At 37.1% G+C, this 15248-nt stretch overlaps 1 protein-coding gene across 1 annotated transcript in view; it reads right to left on the reverse strand.

Annotated features, from left to right (window-relative positions):
• Positions 1 to 15248, reverse strand: part of LOC118833614 (retinal dehydrogenase 1-like) — a 70093-nt gene that overhangs the window by 15235 nt on the left and 39610 nt on the right. The window contains exons 8-10 of the mRNA XM_036740991.1: positions 11015 to 11117; positions 8775 to 8959; positions 3953 to 4117 (exon numbers count right to left, since the gene is read on the reverse strand). Coding sequence (XP_036596886.1) covers positions 3953 to 4117; positions 8775 to 8959; positions 11015 to 11117 — 453 coding nt within the window. The remainder of the gene's footprint in view (positions 1 to 3952; positions 4118 to 8774; positions 8960 to 11014; positions 11118 to 15248) is intronic.

Here is a 15248-nt window from a genome sequence, read left to right on the forward strand (position 1 = left end):
ATCTGGCTGTGGCAAGGGTATATGAGGGTTGGTCTCAGGAACAAGAGAGTTGCAGAATGATTTGGAAGAATTTTCCCAGTGGTAGGTTTTCTTTCCTCTGGCTCCAGGGGACTCCTAATCAGGGCTTTGTGATGTCAGGCATGAGTGCATAAAATGGCTGTGTACAAATCTCACTCTGCCCATGTAATCTTAAAAGATCGGTGTACCTCTTTATTTACCTACCAAGAGGTAGGGCTCAGAGAATGAGGAACAGCTGCCGCTATGGATTTTGGAAAACCTCCAATTTGGAACTACAGTTAACCCTCCATTTGGTGGCATTATAGAATCTTAAAAGCTATCAAACCCAGCCCCACCTCTCCTCACAAGAAATCCCTTCTGTGCATAATTGCCTCTTTATGGATTACCTATAGTATATTTTAAATCTTTGATTGGGTTTTCCTCACCACCAGATGAGTTTCTGGATTATGTCTTAGAAACTTTTAATTGATATTTATTCAGGTAATGCTAGCCCATCTTAGTACTTGCCCAAGAGGAAAAAAAAAAACAATTTGGAAAGCAAATTTCTATGTGTGTGGTTGGGGCCAGGGGTGGGGTGGGGTGAGGGGATTAATGTGGCTGTTACCCCTAGGCAAGAGGGTTCATTTTTCTCATGTGAAAAGTAAGGAATAAAGGCCCACAAGTGTCATACATTGCATGTGTTTTCAGATTTTGTCAATATATTGATCACATATGTTATATTTTTCCTTTTCCTTTTTTTTTTTTCCTCTTTACTCGTCATATGAGATGGTTCTATGGGAGAGGGAGGGGAAGGGATACTGGGGAAAATGAAGGTAACATAAAACATATAAACAAAAACTTTTTAAAATAAATTTTTTGATAAATGAAGTGAGTTAAATTAGGTGTAATTTCCAGCTCTAAATACAAACACTTTGCTTTTGAATTGTCCATATCATTGATCTCCTGCATTTGTTCGGGTATCTAAAAATTGACAGAAGTTTTCAAACAACCATACTCAGGGAATGCTTCTTTTGTTGTCAAAATAGGAGATTACAGGGGCAGAATGTTGCATACACTAGCAGAAAATCATTTTATCAGTTGAATTTGTTTGTTTTTCTTTGTAATAACGGAGAGGTCAGTGACCATGGTATTAAAAATAAGTATCAATAAAACAAATAAAAAATACTTCTTGTGGCCAAAGTATATAATATATAAAACACATATTATATAATATGTTAATACATTATATAACATATACATATATAATATAACTGAAGTTGGAAGAGCATGATAGAAAACTACTACTAAAATTATATATAGATATATAAACCATATAAAATATTCACATAGTGATTTTTTGTATATGTACAACTTATAAAATATATATAGAAAACAATATATTTTGTTAAATAGAAACTACATCTAAAATACAGATTTGTATCATATTATATATAAACTGCTTTTAAAAATATATATAAAATAAGCATACAGATATATAGCACAGATGCTAATATATGCTATATTTTATATAGCACTAAAGTATGTGATATAATTTATGATTTTATTTATATTTTATGTGTTAAATATACCATGTATCTTAGAATGTCTAATATAGTAATTATATCTTATATAATTATACATAATATAATTATATAAATATAATATATAGTATATATACTATATAACTATGAAAATTATACATGCGTATATACACAAAACGTGTGTATATATACACATATGTATATATGTGTATATATACATACACACGTACACAGATACATACACATACTCTTCTTTTAGAAGTATTTTTTTTCTTTTTTTTTTATCATAATCTTCCAATTTCAGTTGAGGTTCAGCCCACAAGCAGAAAAAAGCCAGACTAATGCTTCACAGGAACCTAAGCCTTTTTTGAACAAAGGTAAATAAATTTACATTCTATAGGTAAAGATGTTCATGTTCGAGAAAGAAATGAGCTCATACAAAGGATTGTGGACTCACTAGAGCTGAATGTGACTGTAAATAAAGGGCTATGGTAGAGCAAAATTAAATGAACAGCAAAGGCAGGGTAGTCTAGTAAAAAAAACAAAGTCAGGAATGACTAGATTCTCTTCCATACTGTCATCAATTAGGTATGTGACCTTGCAAGTCACCTTGTCATCTCTGAGCCTCAGCTCTCTCATCTCTAAAAGAGGCAATACTCCCCCTACCCCACCCCCACCCCCATTTGCCTATCCAATAAGGGGACAAAGATGTGTGAAGAATTTGCGACTTTACCTGTGTTGAGAAGTGTTAATAAGCTTAAAGTTAATAAGTTAGTTTAAGGCTATATTATGGTATGGATAAACGACTAGGCTCAAAGTCACCTGCTTTCAAATCTTGCTTCTAATACTTTATTAGCCTTACGGTCAAGTCCTTTAACCTTCATGTGTTTGGCCCGACTCCCCAGGACTGAGTTATTAAGTTATAATAGACTGGTTCAGATCTGCCTTTGGTGAAGGGAATTCCAAACGCTGGTGAAATCACAGAATCTTCATATATTTTTGTCACCTTACTGGACAGGGAATCAGAAGGATATTACCATTTTGACAGATGAAACAACTGAGATAGAGGGATAGTAAAGTGACTTGCCCAAAGTGTTGCCCAGTGTTAAGTTTAAAACTGCAATAAGACTTTTGGGACATCCAAGATAATTTCTAGTTATTATTTTTATGTATTTTTGAAATGAGAGAATTAGACACCATGGGCTCTGAGGTCTCTCTCTGCACTAGATCCAATCATTAAAGAGATTAAAAAAAATAAGTCTGTGGGAAAAGAATGAGTAAGTAGTTTGAATATGATTGTAGAAAAGAGAATATCAGGGGGTATCTTTAAGGATATTGGTGAATTTTGCAAGGAAGATATAACTAATGTGTTTTCTATATTTCTGTTATGTAATACTTATGCAAAGCACTCTGTAACCCTTAGAGTGCTATCTAAATGCTATGCCACTTTTATCACCTTTCTTATTATTAGATGGAATAGGAGGAAGGGGAAGCATAAACTTCAGTTAGATGGAAGGGAAAACCTCTTAACAGTCGCGATAGGAACATAGCCTAATAAGGGCAGTGGAATGTTCATCTCTGCAGACGCTACAGTCACAAACAAACGAGCAATTTATTCTGGGTGGCTTAGCTATCTGCATATCTGAAGTCAGTACACTGGAACTGATGACATCTCTAGGTCTGTTCCATGTGTATGATTCTTTTTTTTTTTTTAAGTTGTCCTTTTTCTTAAAGATCTAGACACTTCAAGACAGAAGCTTTGCAAAACATTACACATTTTTTGATTAAGTGAGAAAAAAATCTCATTTGTTACATCATCACATTGCTAGTCTGAGAAACACTTGAGTGATGGAGAAAGTCAGTGTTGGATCAACCAAAGTCTTCATTTCTACAACATTCATTTATAAAGAAATTATTGTAATGTTAAAAGAGCAACACAATATTCTTGTTTTTCTGATTCTTAAATCGGTTCAGTGTTTTAAATGATACTTCACAAACTGAGGCCAAACCAGCAATTACCTTCACAAGGGGAGATGTTATAAAGGTTTCCCATTGTTGAAAGGGAGTCAAATCCCTATCATATATATTGCTTATTTTTTAAAGTATTTTTTTAACATGTAGAAAGAGATTTTCCTTTTCTATTCTGTGTGTATATATAGCTGGGAACTGCCGTATGATAATTAGTAATTACTGCCAGATGGTTTGGGAGTGCTCAGTGTTTCCCTGCCTAGATGACAAGAGCTAAAACTGCAACAATGACTAAGAGAGGCAAATTAAGGTGAAACAAGAAGCAGAGAGAAGCATCTCCTGGGGAACTTATTCAATTAATTATGCCTTGGAAATGTACCTTTTGTGTCCAAGTATGTAGGCAAAAAGGAAAGCAACTTTAAGAACAGAGTGTGACCAAGTCTTACCTCTTCTTTGGCAATGCGCATCTCATCGGTGACGTTAGAGAACACTGTGGGTTCGATAAAGTAACCTCTTTCTCCCCACGGTCCTCCTCCACATTCCAGTTTGGCCCCTTCCTTCTTCCCACTCTCAATGAGGTCAAGAATTTTGTTATACTGCTCTTTATCAATCTTCATGAAAATATGAAGGGGTGGGGCAGATTGAAGGTCAGAAAAAAGAGAAAGTTTAATAATTCACTCCTTTGTTGTAGATCAAATATTACATCAAATACTTTCTTTGCCCTGAAGTTTAATTTCTTTTATCCCTAGAATTAATTGTAAATCTTAAACTACATAGAATGTTGTTATTGATAATAAAAATGTTAGTGTTGAGAAATTACATGGCTAGGTAATTCAAACTGGTCTTTGACATGTGGTTAAAATAAGGGTGAAAAAACGTACCATGGTCTTTAGTATGTTTATGAAGGTAACAGTTTTAGATTCTATCTAAACCATCTTGTACTAAAATCCTTATGGAATAATAATAATGTAATTCTGTCAAATTATAATTTAGCCAGAGTCTATTCCAACATGCTGAAAAGTGGGATAAAAATTTTTTTTTAAAAATCATTTATTCTGACTTATCCTTTATTCGACACAAGAAAATTAGAGTCACCTAGACCTGGAACTACAATTTAGAAGGGCAGTCGATTCCAAGGTATTTTACTCCCCCTGCCTCCAGATTAGTTCATCTAATATTTCTATTAAAATGAATAAGTCATTGACACTTGTTTTTTAAATTTTTTTTCCTATTTTAAATTCTAATTATTATAAATAGTAAGTGGGGCCACATTATGTCATCAGCCTGTCTTCTTAGTTTCTTGTATAATCCTGTTTACTAGACAAATCACTTGAAGTCTTTGTAGTTGTCCATTGCAAGTCTCATTTAAAGATAAATGGCAAACCCATGTTTGAATATTTTTGAAAATTCAGGCATAATTCTATTTAGAAATTTCAGAATGTGTTGATTGATATTAACCAGGCAGCCTAGGAAGTTGAAAGTGTGTTTTCAAGAAGATGTCCCTATCAGATATTTATTCAATACTTTCTTTATGGCATTAAAACAAAAATGAGGCCTGGGTGTGGTGATGCACACTTGTAATCTCTGATATAGGGGGAGGCTGAAGCTCCTGGACTGCTCCTGAATTGGGAGCTCTCAGCGGTAGCAGGTCTAAAATTGAGTGTCTGGACTCAGTCCAGCACGTGTATGATGAACTCACAAGGTGAGGAGAGCACCAGCCTTCCTAAGAAAGAGCAAACCCGACTAGATTGAAATGGAGTAGGTCAAAGCTTCCACACTTATTAGTAGTAGGATCAGACCCATCGGTGGCCAGTACACTTCTAGCCTAGGCAAAACAGACCATCTCAAAAACAAACAGAAAACCACCCTCCAGCACAATAAAAATACATTCGAACATTCCTATCTTCTTTGTTCTTTCTTACTGTGGGAAGTTTTTTCTTTTTTCTTTTCTTATTATGTAACTCATGTCAATCCATAAGAGTACAAGAGAGCCAAAGAATACATGGCAGGCTTCCCAGAGTAGGGCACTCGTGGATCAGTTTCTTCTGTCACCTTCTGTATTCTACCACCATTATTAGCATTCAGGAAACCACACAGTGGATTCCATATCTATAAATACAACCTTAACTTTCCAGTTCGGGTTTTTCAGTCGTGCTCTACCATCAAATTATCAATTGCCTACAGGATGTCCCTTTACAATAGACATGCAAGATCAATGGGACCATAAATTTAGAACTAGAAAGAGCCAAGAAGGTTATCTAGCATTACTCTCTCATTTACAGTGGGGAAGCCAAGGCCAAGAGAAGTTCAGTGTCATATCCAAGGTCACAGGAATAGTAAGCAGAAGAGCTGAATATCAAGTCCAGTATGTTTTCTAAACTGACATTATAAAATTGGAAGTTAATAGATTTAGACCTGGAAGCAATCTTAGAGGTCATCTAGTTCAGGGCTTCTTAAACGTTGACCCCTTCAGCACTTACGATCATATGGGGTTGGGACCCATAGTCTAACAATCTTCTCATTTTAAATCAAGTGGAAGCTTGATGGGGTCAGGTGACTTGCCTGATGTCACATGGTAATACCCCTGAAATTGAAACTCAGGTCCTCTGACTTCATATCTAACATTCTACTACACTACTTCCTCCATTCTGCAGACTAGTTTTGTCTACCCTGTTTCAGGCATTGGTATAATGATTCTTTTATGTTCCCAGGTTGTAAATATTGGAGACGTGTTTGACTCTTTCCTCTTTTTCTTCCCCTACTTCCTCCATGTATCCTATCATATTTGATCCTCCCTCTCCATTCCCGCTGTTATCACTCTGGTCCAATCACCTCAAGCCAGGATTATTGCAACAGCCTTCTCTCCCTTCTCTAATCCATTCTGCATATATGAAGCTTGTTAGTCTAATCTTTGTAAAATACTACTTTCATCATCTCTACTATTTACCTCATCAAGTCAAAAATCTTCCTCTTGGCTTTCCTTTTTAAACCCCTTCATAATCTAACCACACCCCTCATATATGACTTTAGTTCTCACCACTCCCCGAATAAGTACCCCTTTCTCCCAGAAAGGCTGGTCTTTTTAATGACTCTTAAATATATACCATGCTATTTGCCACCTCTTTGTTATTGCTTATGACACTGCCCTTTCCTGGAATGGTCTCTCATGTGTCTCTGTCTTTACAAATCCTATCATTCCTCAAGGCCCAGCTCAAACCGTCTTCTCTAACTAGTCCAGCCCAATCTCTTGATTTTCTGAATTAGACTGTAGACTCCTTGAAAATAGGAAGTGGATTAGAAATCAAAGAACTTGGTTCAAATTCCATCCCCAACTTGAATCATGAAGCAATTTTTGGGTGCCCCATGACTACAGACTTAGCTAGATCTGGACTAGGTTCCTCTTGAGACTTAGGGAGTCATGTCAGAATACTAAGATTGTGGGTAAGTGAATGGGCTATGGAATATCACATATGATTCACATTCCATATTCAATTTCAGGTAAACATAGGCAATTCACAGTGAACTGTTTATCAAGTTTATTTTATTTTGCCATTTTTGTGGTCAGATGTAAAAACTAAACTAAAATATTTATCTTTTGTCTTCACAGTGGAAAAGAGTCTTTAGAATTGACCCATCAAATGGGAGGATGAAGCAATAGGCCAAAGGTTCCAGGTGAATGGAGTCTGTCTTTATGATAAATTCTTTCCCACAATGACAACAAAAGGTATTTTTAAATTGTGGGGAAGCCCTAGGGGTGTTTCAGGCTTTTTTTTTAGTCTCTGCATACTTATTGGTTTAAACACAATCTATGATAAAATCTTTTCATTATTTTGGGGGATTAAGGTCTAATGAGCTGTTAAATCACAAGACTATTGACAGGCAAACTCTTTGTTTCTTAGAGGACCATATATTCTTTCTTTTGGAAGCAATAAAACATCTGAGTTCTCTTCTTCTAATTCCTATAGGTCTCCTAGTCTATCTAGTGGGGAGAACCCCACTATGGGTTCCATAGCCAGCTAGTTGTCTTGGGCTTAATGCTTTAAGTTGGAGAAACTCTTCTTTATTTCCCCACATGCATCTTTAAAATATATTCTCTGAAGAAATCAAACTTAAACAAATTCCATTGAAAATACAGATGATACTTTTTTTCTGACATTTGTTCTGATGTGGAAGATCCAATCATAAAACAGAATTCAGAAATATCTTGACCCTCTTGACTTACCAAATTTGGTCAATTTGGTCAACTTCCTGGAAAAGTGTTTTAGAAGAAATGGACAGTTGCAAAATGGCAGAGGTAAATTGCTTCACTGTAAAAATTCCTATGTGTTGGGACCAACAGTTTTCTATATATAGAGTCTACCAAATCCTAAGAGTTTCCCTTTGGTTGACTTGGTTGAAAAAGCAATAGTGATTCTGGGTCTTTGTTTTCCTCTTGGAGTAGTAGGGAAAAAATAGCATACCTGGGTCTAAATGGACATGGAGGTGAAACTGAAGGGAAGAACAAACAGAATTATTTCAATGAAGGTCAGGGTATATTTAGAAATTAGATTATATCATGGAGCAAACTATTAAATGTTTGGTATAGCCTCAGTCTGAAGAAGATGAACGGGAAGAGGTCTGAGAAATGAGAAAAGGAAGCAATTTTGCTAGCTTAGTATGAAATAAATGGGGAAAAAGTTGAAAAAAAAGGAAACCAACCTACTGGAGGACGGAGTGGGCTTTAGTAACCTAAACGAAAGGTATAAACATTTTTACCTTTCATGTAATGGAGGAGGGTGTTTAGGACATGTAATGGAGGATGGATGTGGGATTCTGAATCAACTGGTCAGAGTGTTTAGAGTTAGAAGAAAGATGTGTAAACACATCTTGCCTAAGCATACTTGGTGGACATAAGGGAAGAAAAGCAAGATACTGGGGAAGAAAAGAGAGGATTTCAACTTAGCTTTCATTTGGTTAACAAAGGAGGCAAAAGGCACTGGTGAGAATTAAAACTGTGTCACCCACTGAATTTGGTGAGATTTTTTTTAAATATAAAATCTTTCTCATAGTCTTAATTCTAAATTTGCCTTAATTGGTTTTGGGAATTAGTATTAAAGAGCATGGCAAGAGGAACAAGGTCTGGCATTCTGGGTATCACTCAAACTTGTTCCAGTCAGTTTTCAAAAGACATCAAGACAAGAATCATCCTCATTTCATCTAAGAAAGACTTGATTTATAGAGAGAAAACAGAGCAAAACTCATATTTTATATCGCTGTGTGGTTACCAACCTGAGGGCCTTGCTGGACTCTTGGATTCAGAGGATCCCCAAGAGTGGATTTCTTGGCACGCTCCACACTTCGCTGGACAAACTCATCATAAATAGATTCTTCCACAAAGATCCTCGATGCTGCTATGCAGCACTGGCCTTGGTGGTAAAACACACCATGGTGTGCAAATTCCACAGCACTATCCACTGTAAAGGAAATAGCACCATGTTTTAGGTCAGTCAAAAGGAAAATATTTTCTCCCCAAAGTTGATCTTCTGCAAAGGAAGGCCTCAGTTCAAATCTAGTTATTATTAGTTATTCAGACAATTAGTAACCCTAGCAAGTCACTTAATCTCTGTTTGCCTCAGTTTCTTCAAATGCAAAATGGGGATAATAATAGCACACACCTCACAAGGTTGTTGTGCGGATCAAAGAGGATAATATTTGTAAGGCACTCAGCACAGTGCCTTGCACAGAGTACATACCATATAAAAGTTTATTACCCTCCCTCTAGAAAAGAGGGAATATTTTTTGACCCTTAAAATACACAGCAGATGGTCTAAATGAATTCTGAACTTGATCGTCACTGATAATTTGTTTCTGGGGCTTGCATTAAAACTGGATAATGGGGGAAAACTTGAAATGGCCGCATTGAAGTCTCCAGTGTTGAATAGCATCAAAGCATCACTCTGAAAAGACTAGGGTAATTGGTCTTTGATGTACAAACCAATTATAAAAGTGACATCGTGACAGAACCTAAACATTCCTTAGTATCTGAAATCTTTTTATTCCTGCCTCCCAGAAAATATCAAAAATGCCTCAAATACATTATATTTTAACATAAAACCCTATCTGCCTATGCCCTGTAAAGAAAATGGCATGAACATTTAAAAATACTACGGGAGTTTTATACTTATTTCTAAACGTGAAAGGCAGATTAGTCTAGTGGCTAGAGTGCTAGACTCGGGATTGGAAAGACTGGAATTCATTCATTCATTCATTCATTCATTCATTTATTTATTGCGAGGGGAAGGCAGGGCAATTGGTGTTAAGTGACTTGTCCAAGGTCACACAGCTAGTAAGTGTGCCAAGTATCTGAGGCCAGATGTGAACTCAGGTCCTCCTGACTCCAGGTCTGGTGCTCTATTCACTGTGCCACCTAGCTGCCCCGAAGACCTGAATTTAAATCCTGATGCAGACACTTGCTGATTATGTGGTCTTGGTTCTTAGTCACTTAGCCTCTCTTGGCCTCAATTTGCTCATCTGTCAGCTGGGAATAATGATAACACTCCATTACTCTTAGCCATTATGAGCTATTACTATTAAAATCAAAAGATGACAATGGTCTTCTTTAAATCCTAATTATCTAGGAAGCTGAAACTCAACTGTAATTTATAATAATTTTGAAAATTCTTTTACTAAAACTGCTAAGATTAGCTATTTCTTGACCCAAAGGGAGTTGCATCTTATTCAGCCTCTGGTTTAGGAGCCTCAGTGATAATTCGCTTTAGCAGCTGATTTTATGCAGATTGTTTAAAGCAAAAATAGGTGCCATTTTCTCACATGCTTAATACAGTCCTTGTTAAAAGAAAATAAGCTTTTTCAAAACTTCATAACAGGACATCATCGTCTAGAAAACTCTACAGGCAAAACATCGAGGGGAGCATGGGAGAATGTAATGAATCAAAGGACCATGTGTCCTTTAGACTTGAGTTTAATAATCCTCCTGTTGATATCACAATGTCATAATGGCCTTCATTTGGCTCAGTCCATTACCTATTACAAATAAAATTTGGATTTTCTTTCTTTTTTTTTGCATTCTGAAAGAGACCTTAGTAGAATGTGATCTCTCAATTGCTATTATATTTTCAAAACTAAAAATGAAAACAAGGTTGATTTATTACAGATCAGGTGCAGCATGGGCTTGTACTCATAGAACTCATAGAACACCAGCACTGGACTGGGCCTGAGAGTTATTTAGTCCCACTCCCTTATTTATAGCAAAAGAAACAGAGAGAAGCTATGGCTTGCTGAATGTGTGCAGTTACTTGATGACAGAGCATAGATTCAAATCTAAGGTTTCTGACCGCAAGACAGGAATCTTCCTTCTGACTTCAAGGCCTGTTAACCCTTCACAAAACTGCTTGTTTGTTAAGGTGAATCAAGAGATCCACCCAGCCAGAATTTAGCTCTTTGAATGACACAGGTCAGAAAATGACAATCAAGGGAAAAGAAAGGCAAAAAATATTAATTGTACTCACAATCAGCATCAGCAAATATAATGCAAGGGCTCTTTCCGCCAAGCTCCAGGGTAACCCTCTTCAGATTGCTCTTCCCAGCAGCCTCTTTGATTAGCTTGCCGACCTGAAATGGAGCATGAAGAGGAAGGTGATCTGAGTGCTCCTCTTAAGAAGGAATGTTTATCTGAGATTTCTACTTTTGTAACAAGGAGAGAATCAGATTTCATTTGAGAAAAATCATTAAACTGTCATATTAGAGAGTTGGCATCTCACTTGCAATGTTAATCTATTTTTAGTTATAAAAGCTTTCTGTGCCCAAAGACACACAGTTTTAAGGAAGACTGGTATGATATGAAAGCAAAAAAAAAAGCAGTTGAGCAAAGATAGAGGGGATGGTTGAGAATCCCAGAGCACAGAATTAAGAGACTGAGGGGTCAAATGGTACCACAACTCACCCTGAAGCTAAGGGAGCAGCATGGGTACGATGGAAAGAGGGCTGTATGGAAATCAGAGTTCTTGGATTCAAATTCCAGCTTTGCTACTTTTTACAAGTGTGAACAAGCAACTTTCAGATGAAGAAATCAAAACTATCTATAGTCACATGAAAAAAATGCTCGAAATCACTACTAATTAGAGAAATACAACTCTGGGGTACCACCTCACACGTATCAGATTGGCTCATATAACAGAAAAGTTAAATAATGAATGTTGGAGGGGATGTAGGAAAACTGGGACACTAATCCACTGTTGGTGGAATTGTGAACTGATCCAATCATTCTGGAGAGCAATTTGGAACTATGCCCAAAGGGCAACTGAACTGTGCATACCCTTGATCCAGCAATACCACTGCTGGGTCTGTATCCCAAAGAGATTTAAAAAGGGGGGAGGGGGAGGACCTATTAATACAAAAATATTTATAGCAAGTCTTTTTGAGATGGCCAAGAATTGGAAATTGAGGGGATGCCAATCAATTGGGAAGTGGTTGAACAAGCTGTGGTATGTGATTGTAATGGAATGTAACTGTGCTATAAAAAATGATGAGCAGGCAGATTTCAGAAAAACCTGGAAAGACTTATATGAACTGAGGCTGAGTGAAATGAGTAGAACCTGGAGAGCATTGCACACAGTAAGAGCAATACTGTATGAGGAACAGCTGTGAATGAAATAGCTCTTCTCAGCAACATAATGATCCAAGACAATTCCCAAAGGACCCATAGTGAAAAATACTATCTACCCCCCAGATAAAGAACTGATGGAGTCTGACTGCAGATCAAAGCGTATTATCTTTCACTTTCTGTATTTTTATGTTTGGGTCTGTGTTTGCTTTTGCAACATGACTAATGTGGTAACATGTGTTATATAATTGAACATGTATAACCTATATCAAATTGCTTACTGTCTCAGGGAGGGGAGGGATAAGGGAGGGAGAGAGAAAATTTAGAACTCAAAATTTGTTTAAAATGAATGCTAAAAATTGTTTTTATATATTACTGGGAAAAATATTATTTAAAAAAAGAAGTATGACCATTCTCTGGTGGGGGAGAGGGAATGGGGAAGAGTTTGGACTAGATAATCTCTAAGGACCCTTCCATATAAAAATCTGTGGTGATCTTTTCATCTCTAGCATTTCACTATTCTCCTATGCAAATCCTTCATTGAAACCAAATCAGATCCCTCATAAGCCTATGAATCTTTTGCGAACTTTTTCACCAATGTGCCTCTGCACAATCTTTTCCTCCTACCTAGAATGCCCACCCAACCCATGCCCACCTATTTTTTAACCTCCTACATATAGACAAAGTCCAAGTTACATCCCAACTTTTCCATGAAGCTTTTCTTGCTCATCCTGGCTGAAAGCAATCCCTCCCTCCTCTGAATCCCTATAGTACTTGGCTCAGAGTGAGTATAAATAGCAATTCTTTCTGTTTTGGCCAGAAACCCTTAGGGTTTTCCCCTCCCAGGTTTTTGTTTTTGTTTTTTTTTTGATTAGGCAAAAGAGGCCATTTGTTTGCTTCATTTCTTCCCTAGCCTGAATCCCTGAATGGGTGTTGCCTCAGTCAAACAGTTAAAGGCTTTAGCTTAGAAAGGCCAAGGTCTCCCACTGCATCTAAGGCCATCTCTAGTCCTCCTGCTCTATATCTGGCCACTGCACCCAGATGGCTCAGGAGGAGAAAGTGAGGCTGGTGACTTTGCAGAGCCCTCCCTCACTTAAATCCAAATTCACCTTCCCGATGTCATTGATCCTCTTCAAGAATGAAGGACAAACTACAACAACTCACACTACATATTTGCCCTATAATGAAGTTATTTGTATATCATAACCTAGCCCCACTCCTGCCTTTTCAGCCTTCTGACATCCTATTCCCCAACACATGTTCTTTGATCTAGTGACACTGGTCTTTAGACTGTTTCATGACCAAGGCATTACATCTCTCAGCTTCAGGCATTTTCTCTGGCTGTCCCCCATGTCTGGAAAGCTCTCCCTCCTCTACCCCAGCTACTGATCAACCTGGTTTCATTTAAATCCCAACTAAAATCCTTCTCTCTACAGGAAGACTTCCCTATAACACCACCACATCCTCCTCTTTTTCTTCGTCTTCCTTCTCCCCTCTTCCTCCTTCTCCTCTGGAGGAGGAAAGTTTTGATTGCTTCTACTTTCCAAGGTATCTTGAGGTTTTGGGTGCTAGATTTTTTTCTTCCCTGCTTACCCATTATGTCATTGGTTTTTTTTTAAACCAGGACAATTAACTCTTTTGTCTCATCGTTTTCACTTATGATTTCTTGATGTATAGCTCTGAAAAAAAACCAGGCTTCAAATAGACTGGGATTCAAATATGGCTACTTGATTATGCATTTAAACCCGAATCACTGGCTCTTACTGATTGGCCAATAATAGTCCCCAGCCCAACCCTTACTTGCTCCTTGTTTGGGTTTTGATGGTTCAGAGTAAATTTAAATTTAAATAGCAATTGTTTCTGTTCCCTCCACAAACTCTGTAGGTCTTCCTCTTCCTTACTGACTTTTTTTTTTTGAAGGCAAAGTAGGCCCCTTTTTATCTCAATTCTTATCTAGCCTTTAACTACTGAATGGGTGTTGTCTCAGGCAAACTGAGATTTTGGAAAAGGCTTTAGCTTAAAAAAAGGCCGAGGTCTCCTACGACCATTGCTAGTCATATCCTGACCTATGTCTTGCCACTGGACTCCAATGACTTTGGAGGAGAAAATGGGACTGATGACATTGCACGGCTCTGCCTCACTTAAATCCAATTAATTTGTAAGTCAAGACGTCACCGTCCTGATGTCATTGGTTCTCTTCTGGAATGCAGGATGAACAACAACAACAAACAGCCCCTCTTAATTCCAATGCTTTTCCTCTTTTTATTATTTCCTAGTTATTTTGTATATAGCTTGTTTTGTATATCTTTGCTTACATGTTGTTTCCCCCATTAGATTTTAGGTTCTTTGAGAACACAGAATGTTTTTTGACTCTTTGTAGCCTCAGCACTTAGCACAGTGCCTGGCACATAGTAGATGTTTAATAAATGCTTATTGATTAATTAATTTGTCAACTAGATGATAAGCTTACAGAGGGTTAACACTGTGCCCTATAGCTATTTCCCAAAGAACCGTTACATGCTAAGTGCTCAATGAATGTTGATTAAATGATATCCTCCTTTCAGAAAGGAATGTCCTTTTTGACAGAAGAGTTAGGAAAGGGATTTTGAGCCTGAGAAACTGTTTTTAAGAGCTTACTATGTGCTAGGCACTTGGTTAGGCACAAGGTATAAAGGCAAAAATGAAAAAGGAGCTTAAATTCTACCAGGAGAGACAACATAAGCATATATAAACAAACATAAAAACTGGCTAAATACTTGTACAAAACATATCTCCCCTGGGTATAAGTACCTCAGAAATCCACATTCTTGACAGCCTTCCTCAATATTGGAAGCCATTATTCAAAGGTTCTTCTGCCTTTGTATGCTTTCCCCCATAGTTCATTTCCTATCTGCTAGGATTCTTTTGTCGTGTGTATTTGGGGGTGAAAGGTTGCAGGGTAGATCGTTCCTTTTTGGTGGTCTCCAAATACAGTTCTTGGACTTCTAAGTCTTGGTATTCTCAAGATATTCCTCAATTAAAATGACTTGTCAGTTTCTTTTTACTTGGACAGAAGTTTGGAGTAAATGATTTCTCATATCTGTTCCAAAACTGTATGATTCTATGATCGCATTCATTCTCTATTTCTCTATTCCTATCCC

Source organism: Trichosurus vulpecula, chromosome 1, assembly GCF_011100635.1.
Source record: "Trichosurus vulpecula isolate mTriVul1 chromosome 1, mTriVul1.pri, whole genome shotgun sequence".
NCBI lineage: Eukaryota > Metazoa > Chordata > Mammalia > Diprotodontia > Phalangeridae > Trichosurus > Trichosurus vulpecula.